Source organism: Chanodichthys erythropterus, chromosome 10 (assembly GCF_024489055.1).
Source record: "Chanodichthys erythropterus isolate Z2021 chromosome 10, ASM2448905v1, whole genome shotgun sequence".
Classification (NCBI taxonomy): Eukaryota; Metazoa; Chordata; class Actinopteri; order Cypriniformes; family Xenocyprididae; genus Chanodichthys; species Chanodichthys erythropterus.
This window is the reverse complement of record NC_090230.1, coordinates 15,171,456-15,194,462: the sequence shown is the minus strand read 5'-3', so window position 1 is coordinate 15,194,462 and position 23,007 is coordinate 15,171,456. Positions and strand designations below refer to the sequence as shown.

Genomic DNA, 23,007 nt, shown 5'->3' with positions numbered 1-23,007 from the left:
ATCGCAATGAGCTATTTCACAAATAACATTTCGTGTTTTCGTACATTATTAATGGCGTGAGCACGTACATATTCAAACAGATCAGAAGTTATGAATCTGTAAATGACAAAGCCACATTTTGGTCAAGTTTATTTTCATTGAGTTTCACTTTGACCATTGTGTCGTTTCTAAGCTGGAAGGCAGAAAATGAGGGATATTATAGCATGCTTAACGTGGCTTAATTTACTAAGACAAACAAAATTTATGCTTTATTAGTTTGGTGTTTACTACAGAAAAGCAGATGAGCCCAGAATATGAACGCAACACATTTAACACAAGCATTTTCCTCTCATAAAGAAAACACTTAATGGACAGTGACTTAACGTGTAATAAGACGGGTTCTTTTCATATTCTGGGCTCATATCTGCTTTGCTGTACATCGTTTCTACGAGAGGAGAACATTTAACATGAAATTAAACGCGTTGCGTTCAAATTCTGGGCTATTAGTATGATGTTGACTTACATTACGCCAGCATTACACCACGTTAAGCTTTTTATAATGTCCCGAAAATGGGACAAAATGGCGCTCCATTTCACATCCGTTTTCCACGCTGGTCAGTATATGCAGATAGTTCATAACACAGCCAGCGTTCACCATTCTAATATGTTTTTAACTGTATAATATAAATTTTAAAATCTTCCTCCACTATTTCCCAGTCTCTACTGTAATGTCCGTGACCTAAAGTCCCAGAATGCAATGCGTTGCTGACGTCACGTTCCCAGACTCTATAGACTAAACACGTTATATGCATGTGCATGCCGTCACCTTTTTCACAGGTTCGCGTTGCATGTAGTTTACACAGAGATAACAGTAGGCTACCTTTTTCAAAAACTTGCACTTTGAAACCCGTTTTCAAAAATGTGCATTTTTAGTCCTCCAAAATGCTGTTGTCATGTTAATGAACGGCAAAAACGCATAAAGTTGTCCGTTTTTTTTTTTTGTGTTGAAAATGGTTTCCTGTAAGCGGCCCCTCAAAGACCTGAAATGGGTGTGTCAGACAAAGGAGTGCAGTGCAGGTACACACCAAGCCGACGGTCGGCCGTCAGGCAGTTTTTCTTCATCGGCCGACTAAGTTTTCTCAGTGTGTTCCACACCGTCGGCTGAAGTTGGTCCTCGTCTGCTTTTTTCGGCCGATTCGAATTGTTGAATCGGCGTCGGAGCTCGTCGGTCCGTCGGGCCATGTGATCATTCTGATTGGCTGTTCAGCTACTGCCGCCTGCTGGTTCGGAAAGGCATTTCATCTCACGCAGACGCAGAACTGACGTGCTACTTTAACGTGGTGGCAACTTTGGGCACAGACGCTGCCGACGTGAGCCAACCCCACAGTCTTCTTTCGTCGCCACTAGTTCGTCGGCGTCAGTTTGGTGTGTTTTGGCCTTCAGTGTTTTCCGCACCGTCGGCTTAAGTTGGTCCTCGTCTTCTTTTTTCGGCCGATTCGACACGTTGAATCGGCGTCGGAGCTCGTCGGGCCCACTGATCATTCTGATTGGCTGTTCAGCTACTGCCACCTGCTGGTAAGGAAAGATATTTCATCTCCACTAGTTCGTCAGTGTCGGCTTGGTGTGTTCCTGCCTTTAGGGGGCTCCAGGAACATAGTGGAGAACCACTGGATTAAAAAAAATGATATTGTCTCTAAATTAGTGATATAAATTTAGGCAATATCACACTGGTTGTGATTCTCACACAACAACCTTCTTATTTATATAGTATAGGCCTATCTAAAGTAAATTAATGTAATCATAATACAAAATAAGAGTGATCTGATGTCTTAATGATGTTGTAGATTTAGTTGTGTGTGGCCAGGAATTTTGTACTTAACAGTCTATAAATAAAATAAAAAAAGAGAAGTGTCATGTTTCACTTTCACACCAAAGATGCAAGATGTGTCTATGCAATATTAATATGCATTTACCCATTATGGAGATTAGCACTTTGTACAAAAAAAGATAATGCAGGTCTCTGTGCAGGTATTATTCTGTGTGTTTATTAGGTGTACTGCACATCTGTACTTTGCAATTGATTGATTTGTTATGGAAGGACTTATCCATTATTATGCCTACAAAATGTCTAGTAGTTGTATCTGATAGTCATATTCATGCAATACATTTGTTCTTTTGCTAACCTACTGTATGATGTAATCGCACAAAGAGTGTGCTTATGGCGGGCAGTGACTCAAACTGAAAGAAAAATGTGTGATTGATGAATCATGGCTGTCGTTAAGGAAAGATGTTTAAGAATGCAGTGTATATTTCTTTAAGCGATCTTATCTTCTGTTATGTTATGTTAGAGCTTGTTGTGGTAGGCTAAGTTTATATAAATCAGCTTGTGGATAAAATATATCAATGACTCTTTTTATATCTTTTGGTGAATGGCAGAAAAGAGGTGACAGAGTAGGTCTAAACACTGAAATATGGATTTAAGATTAATTGTTTTATTATATGAGAAGAAAGACTGTCGAGTGCTACAAGAGACATGAAGGCAGCATTGTTATTTAGGAAACTGGTTGCCATTGACAAATATAGCAGTTATTATACAAAAATATTTGACTGCAGAATGCCGGGATTGACTAGTCAGAATCCAAAATTATAAAGCTGTGCCATGTAATTTGTTAAAGGATTAGTTCACTTTTAAATAAAATTTTCCTGATAATTTACTCACCCCCCATGTCATCCAAGATGTTCATGTCTTTCTTTCTTCAGTCAAATTAAGGTTTTTGATGAAACCATTCCAGGATTATTTTCTTTATAATGGACTTCAATGGCCTCCAAACGGTTCAAGGTCAAAATTACAGTTTCTGTGCTGCTTCAAAAAACTTACGCTGTACTTCCTATGCCTTCCCTATTCTACTTACGGAAAAAATGGAACTGGTGCCATGTTCGTTCCATAAGTAGAATAGGGAAGGCGTAGGACATTAAGCATAAGCTTTTTGAAGAATATGAAAGTGTGGTTTTGGAGGAAAGTGATCATTTGTTTATATAAAGCTTATACTTTTAAATTTCTTTTGAAAATGACAGCTCGTTTCACTAGATAAGACCCTTATTCCTCGTTTGGTATCGTTTAAAGCCCTTTGAAGCAGCACTGAAACTGTAATTTTGACCTTCAACCATTTGGAGGCCATTGAAGTCCACTATAAGGAGAATAATCCTGGAATGTTTTCATCAAAAACTTTAATTTCTTTTCGACTGAAGAAAGAAGGACATGGACATCTTGGATGAAATGGGGGTGAGTAAATTATCAGGAAAATTTTATTTGAAAGTGAACTAATCCTTTAAGATTAGCAAGTCTGCTAGCTTGTAGCTTATACTAGCCTCACAAGGTACTGTTGGGTCAAAGATCTGTCTAAAACAGATTTTAAACAATGATAAATACATGAAAACAATTAGATCCTGTACTCTTGCAACTGAGTTAATTTGCTCTAGAGGATGTGGTTCACAGATGTAAAAGACAATATACTTTTAACTTCCTATTTATTCATTGTACTTCTCTCCCTTCATCTCTCAGGTGGTTAGAGCATAAAAAAGGAAATGAAGAACTTTTAACAGTAAAGTGAAAGTGAAGTGTATGCAAATCCAGTTTTAAACAACCAAAATGCTAAAAACTACTTTGGTTCATGAAGAAATGCCATCGTTATGCAAGATTACTTTGTGTCAGGCTTGTTATGCAAGTCACTGAATCACTCGCTTGCTTTGGTGGTAACAATCGGATTGTTGCTCGCTCTCTTCACCTTGTGCAGTGTGTTTGCGGCGTGTATCCTGTAGACAACGCAACTGATCATTAACGGTGACTCATTAGTGCTGAGAAACCCCCTCTCCACCTTTCCCACCCCTACACGCCACTGAAACTTTGTTTGCAGCCCCCCTTTCACACTCTTAAACCGCAACAGCCCCTGTGAAGTCCTTCAGCCTGTCACCAGAAGCAAGCAGCACAACTCACACACACCTTGTCTCACCGCCGTAAGGAAAAGCATCAAGATAAAAGTAATTCTCAAAATGTATTATAATAATTTATTTTGTGTTCAGTGCTTTAACATGACTGAACTGTGCTATGTTGCTTAAATAAATGAAGTCAAAAAGCCGAGATTTTCATTTGCACTTTATTGTAAAAATTAAAAAAAAAAACCTCTTAATGCAACATGACAAAATGTATAAAATATGAATCTTTGTAAAAATTTGTTAAAAAAAAAAAAAAATATATATATATATATATATATATATATATATATATATATATATATATATATATATATATATATAAAAAACATAAGTGCTGCTCCTGTAGCTCAACTATTAGCACAACACTATGTCTGCTCTTTAATCACTCTCGCAGTACTTTGATGTCATACACTGATCGATCTCTGCAGTGCCTTTTCAAGTCAAACGGACCCATTCTTACAAGCTGTAATCACAAGCTCTACAAGGATGTGAATGCCCTTTACAAGCTGAAATCTTCTAATTAATGCACCTTAAGAGAAGACTTAAGGTAATCCGTTTTTGAACTAGACTAATCATTATTTTGACACTATGTCTTTCTATATTCAATATTTCATTATTGAGTTGTGAACCTAAAACAGCATTTAAGCAAAAGTGATTTACATTCATAAACTGTATTTCTAAATGAAAGTGAGCTGGTCAGTCAGTGACACAAGGTTTTAGATATCCTCCTTTCATGGTTTGTCAGCTACTGTTGTTGCTAACATGGCTACTGCAGTTAGCGTGCCGATGCTAACTGCATTAGCCATTTTGTCTTTCAAGAATGTACCAAAAAATAAAAAGAATACATTGTAGACAAACAGCTTGTAAATTATTTTATAAAATGAAGATCGGTCTTTAAGCGCCTACCAAGAACTTAGCATGTCATTTGAATAAAGTGGCTGAAAAGAAAAAAGAAGACTGATAAGATTTTATAAGCAAGTTCATATGTGTTGCAAGGCTATCAAAAAGGCTCTTAGCAGCCCTTGTGCATGTTTTAGCATCAACAGAAACAAAATGCCTGAGATTTGGAAGTTGGTTTTGTTGGTCAGTCAGTCTATGTTTGAGGCATTTGTCTCTAAAAGAGATGATCATGCATTAGTCAAAATTATACAATATAAATGATACAAAACAGTTACGGCATCATCAAAGATCAGGGCTTTACAATTCCAAGTCTTTCAAAATTATACATAATGTATTGTGTATTGAAAAATTACATGAAATTGAATTAAGGCTAGTTTACAGCAGGTATATTGTGCAAAGGCACTGTATGTTCATGTGTAGCACTGGTTCATATGCAGTTTAAACTAAAACAAGAACTCAAAACATGTTAAAAGATATGATGACAGAAATTACAGGCCACATACTGTGTGATGACAACTTTGTTAAAGGATTTCAGAAAGATCCTCTTAGCTCCCCCTTTCAGACTGTTTAAGGTGTGGTGAGTTTCCCTAAAATTTGCATGCATCTGATTGGTGGTTAACCAAATACTTTAGGCCACTCAGACACATATATTGATGTTCCCAAAGAAATTGCAAATGGATGCTATCAGCATCAGATCCAACCTCTTTAAGATCCCCCCCCTCATTGAACATTACAACATTTCTGTTGTAATATGGAATGCATGAAATGATAAAATTTGAATGCAACGTAACTCGCTTAAAGCGGAACTCAGTAAGATTCGCGAAGCTCCCCCTACAGGTTCCTTCAGTGAATCACACTGTCTTAAATACTCCAAGCGCAGCTCTGGACTACAACGACTACAACGCTCACCAGCGCAGTAGTTTTGCAAGTACAGTACAAGAAACCTCAATGGAGGTGGATAATTTTCGAAATTGTCTTATAAAATCATAATATATACATTGTTTTTGAATTACCGTAAAGCATTTTGTCACTCTCGCGTGAACGTGAACATGAGGCGAGACTGTGTCAGGTCGGCTAAGCTCAACTAGCAAGTGCTGTTTTCTGGCGTAGACGTGCCAGAGGGGGTTAGTGCACGCCTCAAACACACCACTACAAGTCAATTAACCATCGTAAGGACTTAGAAAACTATTTATGAAGGTAAAAAAAGTTACTTAGTTCTGCTTTAAAGCATCTGTCATATGCGAAAATGCCAATCTGACATCAAAGCTGTAGGCTCAAAATGACTCCGGTTTGAGTCTGACCTGGGTCAAGTCCTGATCCTATTCTCCTTCTTTTATCTCTACTTTCCTGTCTATGCTAAAGGTAAAAACAGAGGTGGAACATTTCAAGTACTAAAAAACGTGCGTCATTATCCCAGTTCAAGTTGGCCTCTTTCCACCTCAGTACTGGAAATACTGACTCTTCAAAATGAATTTCGGAAACTTTATCTGTATGTCTGACCTTTTTTCTTATATCAAATGGTTTACAACAAACTTCATGGAAAATAGCCTAGTTTAAATACCACAAATGTGGTAATTAAGGATGAGTCATATCTGCTGAATTATTTTAGACAGTTTGATTTCAATCTGAAATGTATGCTGGAATAGGAGATGTAGATTTAGCTCTATTGTCTTTGCGCTGTGAGTTTTGCGACTTCAGTCTTAGTTTATGGGGCAGGGCAGTGCTGGAATCCGCCGGCACTTGCTGTTCCCCCTCGTCGTCCGACAAGATCCTCTGACTCCCTGGCTGGAGCAGGGGCCGTCCTGCCCAAGGTGCTGTTGCTGGGGTGAGGTGTGGTGAAAAGAGTAAAGGTGTGGCTGTATGAGAATGGAGGGTGGGGATGTCTAGGAAGTATGGTTGATTTCTTCTCATGGCCATAGGCTGCGTGGGAAGGAATGCCGACCCAGGGTGGGTACCCAGACAGACGGGTGCTTGTTGGTTCCCCAATAGATTGGAAGCCTCTCTCTCTTGTCTTCTACCCCAGTAGAGATCTTTGTCCGGGCAAGAAACCAGGGGTTGTGGGGCCAAAGAGTGAAGCTGAGATAGAGCCCTTTGAGATGAAGAGAAGGGTGCTCCAGAGTTGAGCAAACCATACCGAAGCTTTAGAGTCAACAGCTCAGCTCGTAGACGGGCATTTTCCTCGCTTAATGAAACCAAACGAGTCTCCAATACGTAGTCATTGACCCTTCGCTTCTCTCGCGAGCGTTTCGCCGCTTCGTTGTTCTTGCGGCGTTTCTCCCAGTAAGTCGCATCTTTCTTTTCCTCGGGGATGAACTCCCGTTTGCGACGCAATCCCAGACCTCTCAAGGAGGTCTCTTCAGCCTCTTCATCAGGTTCCCACCTCATCCGTGAGAACGCAGACTCCATTTTCACCGGGGAGGAACTTTCTGATTGGTTTCACGCAAGATGCACCTGCTCTCTTTCTGTATGTGGTGTCTGGAGTTAGTCAGATGTTAGACCCACTTCTCAGTCATGCTGTCACCAGGAGCTTTACCTATGATGAAAGAGCAGAGTTATTTCCTTTGCAGGTGGTCTTATTGGTTCATTTATGTGTCAGATTACAGTCATTGATACAATCTGCAATAGGTTATGAGTGTCATAGCAAATCAATTTCTGTTAAACGTCTTGACCTTTACCTGCTAGAGACCAGTTTGGTTACAGGTGCCACACAGCTGAAACTGTGTAATGTTGTAGATGAGGTAATAAGACAAAAAAATCCCCTTGTGGTGACTGTTGTTATTGTTGTTGCAGTTGCACAAGGCAGTTGACTAGCTAATTTAAAATTCAAGTATTAACAATTGTTGCAGATTATTACTAATACCTGTAGAAACATCAAAGTCTTTGTCAAGGACTTTCAGTTTCAGCTCTCTGCCTATTAGCAATTGCAATACCATTGTCAGTTCAAACACATTCAACACACGAGCAATGCTAATAGCAACAGGCTGATTATGAAGTGACTATGAAGTGTTGGGGGCGGGTGCAGCATCCAGGACATGAGTGTGACCACTGGCATGATTCAGACAAGATCGGAACCTGAGACTTCCCACTGAGGGTTCCAAGAACCCACACACTGTCTGATAAGCCGTCATTTTGTGGGGTTACCAGTGGAAGAATAATTTTGAAGCACAATTGCAGTTTAATTCATTTGGTTTGTCAGCATTTTCTATATATAATTTTTATTATTTTATATTTTTATTTCATGTGTATTGTTTTCCCCTAATTGTATGTATGTATAAGTTCATTTTGATTGAAAAGAAAAAATGTATGTTCATTTGTTATAAGTCTTAGCGGTTGTTGTGCAACGGGATTGGTTGAATGCACAAGTAGGCGGGAACAGGGGGAGATGACGGGGAAGAAGTTATGGCTGTATGATCGAGTGTTTAAGTTAAACTAAAGTAGTAAAAATACCATTCTACGGCAGTTATCCAAAAGAGAACTGATTTAAGTTTGGTTTAATGTTGTTTGTGCGTGAGGGGATAGAAATTTCCCTTCGGATCGTCGGATAACAGAGCTGCGTGGCTGATTCTAAAGAAACAGCGCTCATCAGCACGTGAGAGACTCGCGATGGTGGAAAACCATCGCGTATCGCCTCTTTTGTTAACTGAATTCACTGGAGACTTCCCAGATAGCGCCCTGAGATACCAGGACTTCTCAGTGGTTCCTCTGGCATCGATGGACAGGTTCCTCGGTCTGCATTCCCTTCTTCCCGGACTGTAATTCCCTCGTAAAGAAAGTGCGTCACACAAGAGCTATCGCGGACTAGCGCTGGTAAGACCGCTGTTGTTTTAGTTGCTCATTGGGCGAAGCGGCAAGTTGTTTTGTGCCTCAACGAACCCCAGCAACATTTTAGGCCTGCAACGGGTTACATAATTTGTTTATGGCCATTTTGAACATTGAAAATTAGTTTCTGAATATTATTTTGTGTTTGCTTGAACCAATTTGGGTGAATAGTTGGACTGGAGTATAAAGCACCACTTTATATTATATTGAGGGATTTTTGAGACATTTTTGCATTTGTTGTCCAACTTTACTAATTACATTGAACAAATACAAAGTGTTATATTTGTAATTTGTTGATTTTGAGGGCAAACTTGACTATTGTGCATCTGTAAGGGGGAAAACTTGACATTTTATTTTCTGTTATATTTATTATTTATTATTTTTGCCTTAAGTAAACTAATCAAAGTTCAATTTCATTTAACAGACAGTGTGGTTATTTTAATCAGTTAATACGCATACCAAAAACAGAGAAAAGGTTTATTGAAACGAAGCTAATAATTATCAGAGAATATTTAGAGAGATCTAACCACAAACGAATCCAGGGCCCCTTTCACATAAGTTTGGAGTGGGGCGCTACAATTTACTGTGAAGGACAGAGAGATATAGTGACAACAAATGCCATGCTAACAACTGTACATTAGACTCAAGACATAGACCTACTTCCCCTCTGATGTCATTAACACATTGTATTGGCGCTATGCTGATAATGTTAATTTTAGCTTCCTTTCCAGACAAAAGGTCAGATAAAACATCATTTTCTTCCACTCAATCATATGGGTCTTTTAAGTAGTTTATTTACTTCTTGTAGTCACATTTACAGATGTCTGAATGTCATTGCATTACATAACTCCGTATCAAAGCAAGTGTCATGCGCAAACAAAATGCTTTGTGGATATATTAAGTCACAAATTTTTGACTTGGATTATTGTATTTTTTTTTTTTTTTTTTCATTTACTTTTTTTTTTTTTAAAACAGAAACCCCAAAATGTGAACTTTAATTAGTGTATTGATTATTTAATAACTTAGAACCTAACAACCTTTTGTGAGTAGTTTAACTTAAAACTCTTGTGTGATATATTTATTTAAAATTAAATACTACTTAATTTGATATATGCCTGTCAGTGTTATTTTAGTATCATAGAGATACTTTTATAGTTTTTATTAATATTTTGAATGAGTTTTTTATATTTTCCATTTTAATGTTAACGTTTTTGTAAATGTTTGCTATATTTATTAGATTTTTTTTTAATGTCAATATAGCTTGTATTCATTTTTTATTATTTTTATTTCATTTTTTGTTTGTTTCAGTTATCTTAACATCAAGTTTTTTTATGGTTTATGTATTTAGTTAACCATATTAACCCTGCTATATGTAATGCCAAATTCATACCTTAACAGTTTAAATAATTTTGGATCCACAGAATGCATATTATCAAAATCTCAACAGTAGCATGAGAGTGTGCGCAGATCTTCTAGTCTTGTGCACCTTGCGTTTTGTACAGCTAACCCCACGCTCACTGTGGTTTCTTTTTTCTCTCCTCAGAACCTTTCTCCAAGTTAACAGAGTGTGTGAGTTTTCATGTAGGCTAACCACATCCTGTTCATCCCTTTCTTTCATCTGCTCTGCCTTTTTATGAGCTTGGAATCTGGGCTTCAGAGCGTGACAGCGAGGTACGTGTATGCTTACCACAGAGCAAAAAAAAAAAAACAGACTGTTAGGCCAACCCACGAGCCAATGAAACATTGTGTGTTTGTTGAATGCAGCGCAAGAAGTGCATGGTCTTGGTGTGGAGGGTATGAATTGTGGATGCTCGCTCATACCACAGCTATGAGACCAAGCCTGCAATGTGGTGCTACGCTGACCAGTATTAGCGTGTGCATTTGTGCACAGTAATTTAGCTTCACTAGTGTAAAAACAGATTTGCATGTCATTTGCAGATTTGAAAGTGATAGGCTAGATTTGTATTACCAGAAGGAAATACTAGTCCTTCAAGGAAAAAAAGGAAAACAAAATTTGATGGAGAACCAGAACCGTTTTGTCTTCATCATCACATTCACGCACATTCACAATTAATTCTGTGCACATTACACAACAAACTGGCGTCAGGGGGTCACACGTTACACAACCTTTCAACACGAGGAATCGCTGACAACTCTAACTGGTCTATAAACTATGTTTCACAACCAAACACGCGAGAAGTGATACAGGAAATAAGATCACAAGTGAGACAGGAGTTCTCGCGCAAGACTGGATTTATTCCTTTCAAAAATGGTAGCCTGCAAGAAGCTTGCAATCCAAGTTGTCTGTGCTTCCCTTGCCCTGTATTTTAGCTCTCATTGGCTGTAGGTCATCACAGATGTAATTTCTAGTCAAGACACATTTCACACTGCATGACTCTGAGTCGCAGAAAGGTCCAGATTTTTTAGCATTTAGCATATTTAGCTTGCTGTTGTTATTTTCACTCGCATGAGAAAGCACCGATTGCCTCAGATTTTGTCACATTTATCTGCGATTTCCATGAAACTCCCCTGCATTTTCGCTTGCACTAGAAATGAGATGTCAGTATAAGTCCAGGACAACTGAGCACATGTTTAGATGCAAATGCAAGAAAGAAAAGATCAATGGAAAGTTGGTATTCAAATAGAGTTCTCCAGGGATGACATTTTTGTAATTTAAAACCTGGAAACGAGTTAGCATTTAGCGCTTCCAGTTTCATCGTCCTAAAATCTTGAATGGGCTTTGGGTTAAAGGTGCCCTATAACTTTTTTTTAAAAGATGTAATATAAGTCTAAGGTGTCCCCTGAATGTGTCTGTGAAGTTTCAGCTCAAAATACCCCATAGATTTTTTTAAATAAATTTTTTTAACTGCCTATTTTGGGGCATAATTAGAAAAGAGCCGATTTCAGGTTGTGGCCCCTTTAAATCACGCGCTCTCCACCCCCTCCCGAGCTCTCGACTCTATCACAGCATAAACAAAGTTCACACAGCTAATATAACCCTCAAAATGGATCTTTAAAAAGTGTTCGTCATGCACACTGAATGCATGCGTCGGATTGTGTGAGTATTGTATTTATTTGGGTGTTTACAGTTGATTCTAAATGGGTTTAAGGCTGTGCTCCGTGGCTAACGGCTAATGCTACACTGTTGGAGAGATTTATAAAGAATGAAGTTGTGTTTATGCATTATACAGACTGCAAGTGTTTAATAATGAAAATAACGACGGCTCTTGCCTCCGGAAATACAGTAAGAAACAATGGTAACTTTAACCACATTTAACAGTACATTAGCAACATGTTAACGAAACATTTAAAAAGACACAATACAAATATCACTAAAAATATCATGTTATCATGGATCATGTCAGTTATTATTGCTCTATCTGCCATTTTTCGCTGTTTTCCTTGTTTGCTTACCTAGTCTGATTCAGCTGTGCACAGATCCAGACGTTCTGCCCTTGTCTAATGCCTCAATCGTGGGCTGGCATATGCAAATATTGGGGGTGTACATATTAATAATCCCGACTGTTACGTAACAGTCGGTGTTATGTTGAGATTCGCCTGTTCTTCGGAGGTCTTTTAAACAAATGAGATTTATATAAGAAGGAGGAAACAATGGAGTTTGAGACTCACTGTATTTCTTTTCCATGTACTGAACTCTTGTTATTTAACTATGCCAAGATAAATTCAATTTTTAATTCTAGGGCACCTTTAAATGTCTGAAATAAGGTCTGTGGTCAACACAAGCTCAAGATTTCACATTTTAAACTACAACATTAAGTTTCTGACAACTCTTTAAGTCTTTATTTATCAAGACATCAGTAATACCCCTTTGTTTACATGTCTTGAAAAAGGATAAGAAGTGGCTAAATGGGACTATAGAGGTTTTCAGGAACATTAAACATCATCAGCCGAAGCGGTAAACTCATCTACTCACTTTCAGGGAAAATTTTTGATAAATAAAGACTTAAAGAGTTGTCAGAAGCTTAATGATATGACGTTGAAGTAATGCGACCACAGTGTTGTTCGTTTATAGCTTACCTTTAGATTTTTAATTCTGCTGATTGTATTTCAAAATTCATAAAAGTTGTGTGATTTGTGAAGATTATCATAATGAACGAAAACTAATGGAAAAATCCTTTTTTTCCCCCTTTTTTTTAACCCTAACCCTAACCAGGTTGATGCTAACTTCTGAGGTTAGCCTGCAAAAATACGTCATCAGCGCTCTACAGATAGAAAGTTCGTCCATCACTTTTCAGTATGCAAATATTATATTGTCATCATTGTCGGTTAGATTTTGAAAGCCACACATTGTTTATACATATTATATTATGCATCAGAATGCTACATAATTTTATAGATGTAGATCCTTGATATGTAAAATCAATTTTAGCCTACAGCAATTTCTCTTTTTCCCACTGGCCAATGGAATTCTTGTACCTAACACCCATTTAACCACTGTTAGCTTGCAAACAGGCTTTTTTTTTAAATAATTGTGTGGGCCACAGTGGTATGCTAACCACACTGACATGCGGTTCTACTCCAAGACTAACCTAATTCTCTTTATCAGTCAACATTTCTTAGTGATGTGTCAAAATAAAAGACATTTAGGTGTTAATGTGTTGAAGGGCTGGTGGGTTTTTAGCAGTGCACTTTGAAAGTCGCTCAAATGAGCCGCTCCACATTGACAGCTCTGCTGCTCCCTTGTAAAGACGTAGCATCGATTTGCAGACTAAATTCTCACCTTGTGTTTCCGATATTTCATGTTTGGTTTCATCACTATAGTTGTACCTACTGATGACATCCAAGACATCTGTTTATAGCCAGTAATACCACCCTGTTTATTTTCAGCCAGTTACTGGAACGTGAAACTGTCGTGCATTTTACATAAGTTGCTAACTTGGCATCTTGCAGTCAGTTTCGACAAAATCTGTTTGCTGCTAAATGTATAACAGATTTTGAAAACCATCCTCTGGGGAAATGTAAATTTGTGAAAGGCTTTGCTTGCTAATTGTGAGATGATTTTTTTGTTGTCTGCCAGCCTGCTAATGCGGACATGCGCTCATTGGATAGGCTAACAGTTTAGGTGTGGTGATGGTGACACACGCTGTGTATCTAAATATACCCTCTGCCCGCTTTGTCGCTGTGCCACATACACACAGATGCATACACAAAGAGAAAGTCAAAAGTGGCTGTTCACATGCTTTCCCTCTTCCTGTGTCAAGTATACATTGAACAGAAGTTAGTCAGAAAACCTAGAAAAGCTCTTGAAATACAATATATAAACAATATATAAACACTTCATGCATGTCTCTCTTGCCTATCACAGACCATTCAATGGTGACATACCGCAAATAGTGTGTGTGTTTGGAGGGGTGGGGGGCATGTCCTGGGTATCTACAGTTTTTAAACCAAAGGTTACATCTGAATTTAGTTATAGTTTTGCACATCAGCTACTGCTTTCAAACAACATGAAGTACTTTAACCTGGAACTATGAATGTCTGCGAATCTGATGTGTCTTATCTTATAGTTCTCCTTTTAATTGCATTATTTTGATGCAAAAAAAAGTTTTAAGATAGTAAAATGTTTAAGTAAGGTCAACACCATGTTTTTTGTTTTTTTGCTTGATGTTGTGACTCCTCAAATTCAGTAGTAAGCCAAAGGAGGTTTGCTTTTTTCTTTTTTTGTGTCATTACATAACACAAGACCTTTTTAAGACCTGCACGAATAAAATTACTACCATATGAGCAATACAAGTTGTACTTAATACAAGTTCAAATAATGTAGGGTTTGACAAAAACAAAGCATTTTATCAAATGATAAATCAGCCTTTAAACTAAGAAAAGAGATGTCAAATTGTAAATTAGGCTATTATAGTTATATTTTTATATATAAGAATGCATTTATAATGTGTATGTATATATAAGTATGTTTATCGTATTCTTTACAAATGTGATTATCTTATTATTATCCTAAGTGTTTAGATTTAATGAATGCACATTAGCTTATGTCTGATTTACCTATTGAATGAAAATGCAATCTCATTCTCTGACAGTAGGTGGCATTTATGGAACAGCAGAAACACAATTGTGCCTTTTTAGTAATGCAGTGAGTTTGCAGGGGTCTGATATAAACACTATAATGTAAACACTGACATAATTTTAAGCAATTGCTGGCATGATGAATCGGTGTTCGTTGATCATGAACTGCTTTGAAAGCACGAGCCTAATGAGTGAGCAACCGTGTCGCGTTTTTACTTTGAAACCTGCAGCGCTTACAATTAAATCATCGCCTTTTGAAGTCTAATATTGCTTCTTCCGATTGCTGTTTTTCTGTCCCACAATTGAAGTTTGATGAACTGTATTGTTTTTCCAGTGAAATAACGGTCAAAATGTCCAATTTCATTTTTGTCACCAGTAGTATTTGTTTAATGGGCATCAAATACAGCTTTCGATGACTGTAGTTGATGGTCTCAAGGCCCCCAGAGGCCTCAGGCCACAGGTCTGCACCTGCTGCTAAGTTTAGATGGAGCTTTTCAGTAACAAACTTGTAAACTTCTCCTTTTTGGCAACCTATCTGTTGCTTTTTGCCCCCACCACCTGCTTCTCTGTACATCTTTGTTTCCTGGACTATGCTTTTTTTTTTTTTTTATGTTTTTTCCCCCTCGGTTGTTTTGAAATAAAATGAGATGTCTACATAGAAAATAACGTATTTCTGTAAAAAAAATATTTTTTTTCCTTGAAAGTGTATTGTTGCATTGCAGATGTTCAGTGCTGTTAATTTATTCCAGTGTTATAACATTTATTTTGTATCAGCCAATATTGTGGGGTCAAAAAATCTGAGACCACGTTGAAAATCTGGGATTCAAAATCAAATTTAAACCTATAAAAGTTTTAGGATTTCAAAATCATTGACATAAAATGTCTTTTTGACATAAAATTAATAATAAATATGTAAGATTCTGCATTATTTCTATTCAAATTTGTGGCATTGATCATGAGAAACTCCTTAGTATGGACGGTCAGATGTTTTCATCGAAGCACAAGATGATCTCAAATCATGCTGGAGAACATGATCTTCACGTTTTAGTGGAGTTCATGCATTGTTATGCTGGTAATATAATTTACAAATTTAAATTTTGTAATAAAAATGCACTGGTGTACCCCATTGTAATTTGAATGGGGATAGCAATATAATTTTTTTAGCATTGTTTCCAGATAGAAAGGTACATAATTCAAGCTGCAAGTTACATCAGAGGTGCCTTTTATGACTTTTAATGTGTTTTGCAGCAATTGTCTTTTTTAATCTTCCCTTGAAATCATTTAGATGTATTCGTCAAGATGCCACACCACACACCCTTTCAAAATTAGCCACATTTACCAGCCGCACAAGATCCATCACTCACTCACTGAAGCACAATATTTGGAAGGTTTTCAAAAAAAAAAAAGGTACATTTACAAATGTGATTTGAAGTCAAATCCAGTCTAATCTTATATACACTTTTGCATTAATTATTTAATATAACATAATATGAAATATTACTATTGTATTCAACGCTATCTAAAGGGTTAAAAATTCTCCAATACTAAGAAATGCAAAAGGTTACAAACATTCACTACATTAACACAATATTGGACAGCTTTTTATGTACTGTTTTACTGTTTCAATTTATGTACTGATTTATATAATAAACTGTTTTCGTTCTGAGATTGGGAAATCTGATGCGTGCAATGCCAGTAAACCAAAGGTTACACCTGAAATGAGTTTTAGTTACGTTTAATTTTGCACATCAGTTACTGCTTTCAAACTAAATGAAGCATTTTCACCTCCGTCTGCATATCTTGATGTGTCTTTTCTTGTAGTTCTCCTTTTAATTGCATTATTTATCGAAAAAAAGCTTTTAAGATAGCGAGATGTTTGTTAAAGTAAGGCCAACGCCATGTTTTTTTTATTTTGCTTGATGGTGTGACACCTCAAATTCTGTAGTCAGTCAAAGGAAGTTTGCTTATTTTTTGTCATTACATCACACTTTCATAACTGTGTTCATAGTTGGACTGACAGACACACAAAAGTCACCCGTTTCTTACCTTCACAGCTTCTCACAGTTCCTAGAGCCTCGTCAGGTCACCCAGCGTTGACATCACTGAGGATGCTCCTCAATACTGGAACCAGCCGACTTTCCGCACATCAAACCCTTGTCTTGTCTGTGTATGACCTGAGCGTCTCATCTACTGTGCAGTGTTGATTAAACGCTCTCCTCTCTGACTCGTGGCTTTTCTTTGGTGTGAAGTGTGATTAAAAGTTAGAGGCTGCCTGTTTGCTGCTTTATGAGATCAGCCCACAAGCCCCTGTCTGTGACTACTTCTTTTAACACAAAGCTGATGGGTCTACATCATGGCCCACATGTCCCTCACATACGTGTATCAGTGGGTGGGTGTGTGTGTATTTATGAAAAAAAAAAAAGGTCAGATATGGAAAACCACTCTTAGTGATTGAGCTTTTCCGATGACCAGATACTTGTCTTCTCTTACCCATGACCAGGTCCTTGCTGTTCAACTTGATCTTCAGCCATTAACTAAAAATATGAAAGTAATAAATTGAAGATTAAGGAACCACAGAAGTCTGTGCTGTTTTGGAAATATGTAAAATACACAGCCACCTTCAAAATAAGGCACTTATCTATCTAGCCTACTCATTCTCCAGGCTGTAACCACCATATTCTCCTCCAATATTAATAAAAATAATAATGGCAAATTCAATATATATTAATAATAATGTTAAATTCATACCCCACCCAACCCCAAATGATTCTTAAATTCTTAATTTGTTCCCACCAGCTGAGAATATTTTGTCACATCATTGCTAGTTCCTACTTTCAAACAAATAACCACATAAATGTTGTTTTGATAAATCTGTTTTGCTCTTTTTTTGTGTTTTTACCACACATATAACAAAAAAGCAATGTATTTTTCCTAATAATTAGAAGAACATACACAATAATAGCTGTCGTCAGATGGCAAGTGCGAGTGACTGTGGTGGCTAGTGTGCAATTCGTGTGTATTGTCAAGGACAGCGCGCCCCCTACTGGTTATATCCCCATAGCTGTTCACATATAATTCATGTGAATTTTAATAGAAGGTACGTAGTCTAATTTAAGTTTGTTTTTTTTTTTTTGTTTTTTTTTTTTATCCATCTACAGTCATAAAAAAACTCAAACATTTTTCCGACCAAGAACGTGCAGTTGTAAACAACGGTAGGTAGAAAATTAGCCTACCATTTTCAAATTTTCTATTAAGTTTAATCTTGATGAATTATTATATAGACTTAATAAATCCATGAGTGAGTGTAGGCATATTTTATGGGAAGTATTCACTTTTTTTTAACGACTCTACGCACACTTTTACACATCGACGGTCGTGTTTGTGTGATGATTTTGTTGCTGTTTTGTTTCATTTTGTTAACTGCTTTGTTGACTTGAACGTGATCTTGATAATGGTATAGTGAAGTCAAGTTTTCTGTGGTGTTTATAACGTTAGATTAATTGCACCTCAGTGCATGCTATTTAGGCTAATGCTAGTTATTAACTTAAATGCTAACGTTTTTCTTTTACATATGCGAAAAAATCTCAGTTATCAATAAGATAATGTTTTTGATCACCATTTCCTCATATCGTAACAGTGGTAGATCCTATTGGAGAACATCTAGACATCGTTTGAAAAAGCTCTTCTCTAAAAAGTTTCCTCAAGAGCTTGTGGATTTTAGGCAGTTATAGGCCTGTAGAAGTTCCTTGATTACACAAGTAGGATAGAGGCACCTTCAAAAATATACCGCCAAAACTTTTGGCCACTGTGTTGATCTGAGGAAAACCAAATGGTACCTCAATTATCGTTATATTTTTTACCGTGTAATATATAAATTCTTCACTATATTCAAAATTTGAAGTCAGATCCATATATATATTTATTATTATTATTATTATTATATAGCGAGAGACTTTTACACCATAGGCAAAGAAAATAAGATGAGATCATACCAAATACTTTAAATTAAATACTCTATTGAGCTGAACTGGTCTATTTACGCCTGTAAATTTGTCTTTATTCTACTTCACACACTCAAGTACATGTACATCCACACACCAGAAGTGTGAACATGCGGTTTGTCAAGCCTGAGTTCAATCAGATATCAGACAAATTTACCCCAGCCTAAAACCATCTACATTGTGACCATGCTTCATATTTAATCATGATCACTTTAATAATTTACTTTACATGTAGCCTACCCCATATTTATTTGTAGAGAATAAATTAAGAATTAACTACATAATGATTAGCATAGTTGTTCTCATTACACATTCTACTAATTAATATGAAATAGTTGAAAGTTCAGCGATGAGCAGCAAATGAAACCATTTTTAGTTTTGCTGTTACTGTCTGTGTTGCGGTAGCCACGTAATTTTTTTTTCTCATTATTCTGTTTTTCCTTTACGTGGAACATCACTATTGCATAACGGCTTCAATGAAAGGTTGTTTTCAGTGTCATAATCAGTTGGAACTGGTATGTCACACAAGCAAGGTAAATACTTTTAATAATTTCCAATAAATTATATGGCTGTGAGAATATATAGAGGAGAGTCCCAAACTTGAATCAGAGTTATATGCAATAAGCAAATAACCAAGAGGATTAAGCAAAGGATTAATTACTTTTAATTGCAATCCAGATATTTGCAGAATTAACATTTCAAGTTATGTCTATCGTTGGGCAGGCCGTATATAGAGGAGTTGGCTTGCCCATCACTACATTAAGCACAGCTAATGCCTTAAAGGGATAGTTCACCCATGCTGTTCTTAACCTGACTTCTTTCTTCTGCAGAACACAAAAGAAAATACTTTGAAGGACTGTTTTTGTCTATACAATGAAAGTCAATGGGGTCCAAAAAACAACAGCACTGATTTGACCCCATTTGAACACTGAGACAATTTTCAAACAGATGAAAGAGATTCATACAAGTTTGGAAGGACGAGGGTGAGTAAATGTTGACAGAATGTTCATTTTTGGGTGAATGATCCCTTTAGCAGTTTATAATCGTAATAAAATTACTGTTCAGGCAGCATTATTGCTGATTAAGAGTTCTCCGGGCAAAATATTCTTCTGAGCTGTCCTGAGATCTCAGCAGACAGCATGCTGTACCTGCTGTTGAAGTTCCAGAGGGACCTTCCTCCATTACGAGATCCGTCTGTGTCTCGTAGTGACAGAGGCAAGGACAACGGCCAGTTGGGATGAAGGGGAGATGGACGCAAAGACGACAAGTCCCAAGGTAACATCTGGTTGTTGTGCTGGGTGGCAGAGTGGCTCAACCCGGGCAGCAGCTGAGGAGGGGGCGGTGAGGCTGCAGGTGCTCTCTGGGCCGGAAACAGTTGTGGGTGGCTCGGTGGGTCATTGCTGGAAGAGACCTGCGGGTGAGATGCTGTATCTGACTCTACTCGGTCAGCGTCTAAGTGGCTAACCTGCGAAGGTAGGTCGGCACTTTTAGGAGGCACCCTCAAAGGTGAGATGAATGGAGAAGAGCTATGCTGTGGCCAAGAGGGGTACCGCTCTGGAACTTTTGCTGAAAGAGCAGTGGCACCGGTACCCAAACCCCACAGGGAAGGCTTGAGATGGGACGCAACAGGATAGTGGAATGGCATCACGGGATGATTGACGTCCAGACCTCGCCCAATTCCCATGTGATACTGCAAACTCAGCACCTCTGCCCTGAGTTGGGCGTTCTCCTCACTCAGCGCCAGAAGCTGTCCCTCCAGCATGAAGTCGTTGAGTCGTCGCTTCTCGCGGGAACGCTTGGCAGCCTCGTTATTCTTCCGCCGCTTGACCCAATACGATGCATCCTTTTTCTCAGCAGGGGTCATCTCGCGTTTACGTCGTCTACTGGGTACGAGTGGGTTGCGATACGACTGGAGGTGAAACAGTCGTCGTGCCAGTGAAGATGAGCCAGTGAGGGGCAGAAGCCTGCTTAGACTTCCAGGTTCATCTTTGCTTGTCGAGATCTCGCCCGTGGAGGAGGGAAGACAAGTGTCTGCTAGATGCTCGGGACTTCTTATGGTGCTCATTGTTCTGGAAAGACAAAGAGCTTGATGATCAGAAGGCCCCAGTTTCAATCCAATACTTTAGCAAAAAAAAAAAAGTGTATGTATATATATATATATATATATATATATATATATATATATATATATATATATATATATATATATTTTTTTTTTTTTTTTTTTGTTTAGAGAACAATAGAATAACAATAATTGGTTTTGCTGTATGACTTCAAAAGCTGATTTTCCCTCTTCCGTATAAGAATACGCCTGCATTATACAATGCAACTTAATTCATTATCACTTATTAGTGTACATACTGCAGTTTCCTGTTAGAAAGAGGATAAATATAGACATGAGAAGTTTGTTAGCCTACCAAGGAAACATACTGGGCAAATCATGCATTTAAATGTTCAAAATAATGATATACGTAGTTTCTGAGAAATGCATCATGCTGTATTAATGATCTGATGCATACAACCTTGATAAGACCAATTTTGGTGAGGGTTAACCATGGATAAAGATCTTTATTTTTTACTTTGCTAAAAGGAAGACTGTTTATAGGTCATTTGAAACCATTGCATATCTGCAAAATTGACAGCATCAAATAGCGACTATTCATTTTGTGACTAATCTTATTTTCTAAAGCAATATATTTTGGTTTGGTGAATATGAAAACTGCCTCTGCTTCCTGCAACAATCTAGAATTAAATTACTGCATGACTGACATTTCTATTATTTAATGAATTCAATATTTTTAAGTCTGCGTACAGAATACAAATACAGTAACTGAAAAGAACCGTGGTGAGAAACATTCGCTTTACCTTACCTTACGCTGTTGCCACAGGAATGATGCTAGAAAGTGTAAATGAATTAAAGGACATGAGCTTAAAAGTAAAACTCTTTGGCTGGAAACATTCAAAGAGTCACCAACCAATAACAGACAAGGTGGCACATGTGATATGCACACACATGCCTATTGCATGAGTAGTAGGTGAGGACCACATCTTCCTTCCTTAGATATGGAGGCGGGGACTTGCAAACAAGTATCTCAAACCAGTGGCTTAAGTTATGACTCACTCTTTTGTTTGTTCTACTTTTAAAAGAATGAAAAAAAAAAAAAAAATTATTGCTGGCACACTCATCATTTTGATATTTTGTTTACATTATACATTTCTATGTTTACATTTTGCATTTTTCCCAATTATTGTTTAGTTCTCTCCATTCAGATCGAAACTAAAACTTTTTTTGTTTATTGAATTACATATATCATTCACCATTATCTGGTCATAACAGATTATTTTTTCAATATTATTTATTTTTAAAGTCATGGATTTTAATTTACATTTTATTTAAATGTATTTTTTTTTATTTTTTATGTCATGGATGCACTATTATGTAAGAGTCCTGCACTTCAACCAAAGATGGCACATTAATTAGACTATGTCACTAGCCTGTCAGTCTGGATGTCTGTGCATATAAAGCCGATATTCATGTTGAGGCCTTACTTCACAATTCAAATAGCGTGCTTGTATGGGCATATGTGCGTTGTTGTGTATTTATTTATTTATTATATTCTGCTTTGTATACGCAAGTATTCTTCACTTCTTAGTAAACCAAATTCTTCAGAAAGGGTTAGAATGTCAGTCAAACAAAGAAGTTGAAGCTCAATAAAAACTGAAACTCTTGATGGTAAGATCATGTAAAACATTGTTTCTTGTGGTTAAAAAGAACAGATTACTGAGAATGACTTGCGTGAAAAAATAGAGGGTTTTGCAGAGTTTACGGTTGTCATCTGGGACTGTCCTTCCAAATTTCCACAGAAAATGTTTTTGTGTTCTAGATTATGACTAAATCTGTGTCTGTGTGAAACATAATGCCGGTTTGAAGCTTGCGCCACAGGGTTACAGCAACTTTCTGAAGTTCGACTTGCCGCAGCTCCACTTCCAACCACCATTAGGTTGACATCACTCTGAAAAAGCTGCAAAAAAAAAAAGAGATATTCGATGCACGTTTTGCCTTTATTTAACTTATGAGAGTTAATTAGTGCTATGCATCATTTGTGGTTACAAGGTTTGAAGAATAAGCCACATTTGACATTTGAAGACAGTTTGTGTTTTCAAGATGAAAATTGGGCGTACATAATTCACTCAAGCACAAGATGTTGTTGGAGTGTTAAACGCATGTTGGATCATTCTCAGGGCTTGGGGTCGCAGTGGTTGTGAGGGGTGACAT

At 37.3% G+C, this 23,007-nt stretch overlaps 3 protein-coding genes across 9 annotated transcripts in view; 1 reads left to right on the top strand and 2 right to left on the bottom strand.

The window, feature by feature from the left end:
• Positions 1 to 4,349: 4,349 nt before the first annotated feature.
• nfil3-4 (nuclear factor, interleukin 3 regulated, member 4) lies at positions 4,350 to 16,910 on the bottom strand. Its single transcript, XM_067396163.1, has 2 exons — positions 16,777 to 16,910; positions 4,350 to 7,405 (listed from the first exon to the last, which is right to left on the bottom strand). The coding sequence occupies exon 2, from the start codon at positions 7,276 to 7,278 to the stop codon at positions 6,493 to 6,495; it is 786 nt and encodes a 261-aa protein (XP_067252264.1). The 5' UTR covers positions 7,279 to 7,405; positions 16,777 to 16,910; the 3' UTR covers positions 4,350 to 6,492.
• LOC137027745 (uncharacterized) overlaps positions 8,246 to 23,007 on the top strand; it is a 37,703-nt gene continuing 22,941 nt past the window's right edge. For 3 of the 7 annotated variants that reach the window (XR_010896081.1, XR_010896080.1, XR_010896079.1), the window contains exons 1-2: positions 8,246 to 8,679; positions 10,235 to 10,362. The gene's annotated coding sequence lies outside the window, so the exon portion shown is untranslated. The other 4 variants (XR_010896078.1, XR_010896077.1, XR_010896083.1 and 1 more) reach the window with 4 other exon arrangements.
• si:dkey-172o19.2 (nuclear factor interleukin-3-regulated protein) lies at positions 19,708 to 21,910 on the bottom strand. Its single transcript, XM_067396162.1, has 2 exons — positions 21,602 to 21,910; positions 19,708 to 20,800 (listed from the first exon to the last, which is right to left on the bottom strand). Exon 2 carries the CDS (start codon positions 20,794 to 20,796, stop codon positions 19,813 to 19,815), a length of 984 nt encoding a protein of 327 aa, XP_067252263.1. The 5' UTR covers positions 20,797 to 20,800; positions 21,602 to 21,910; the 3' UTR covers positions 19,708 to 19,812.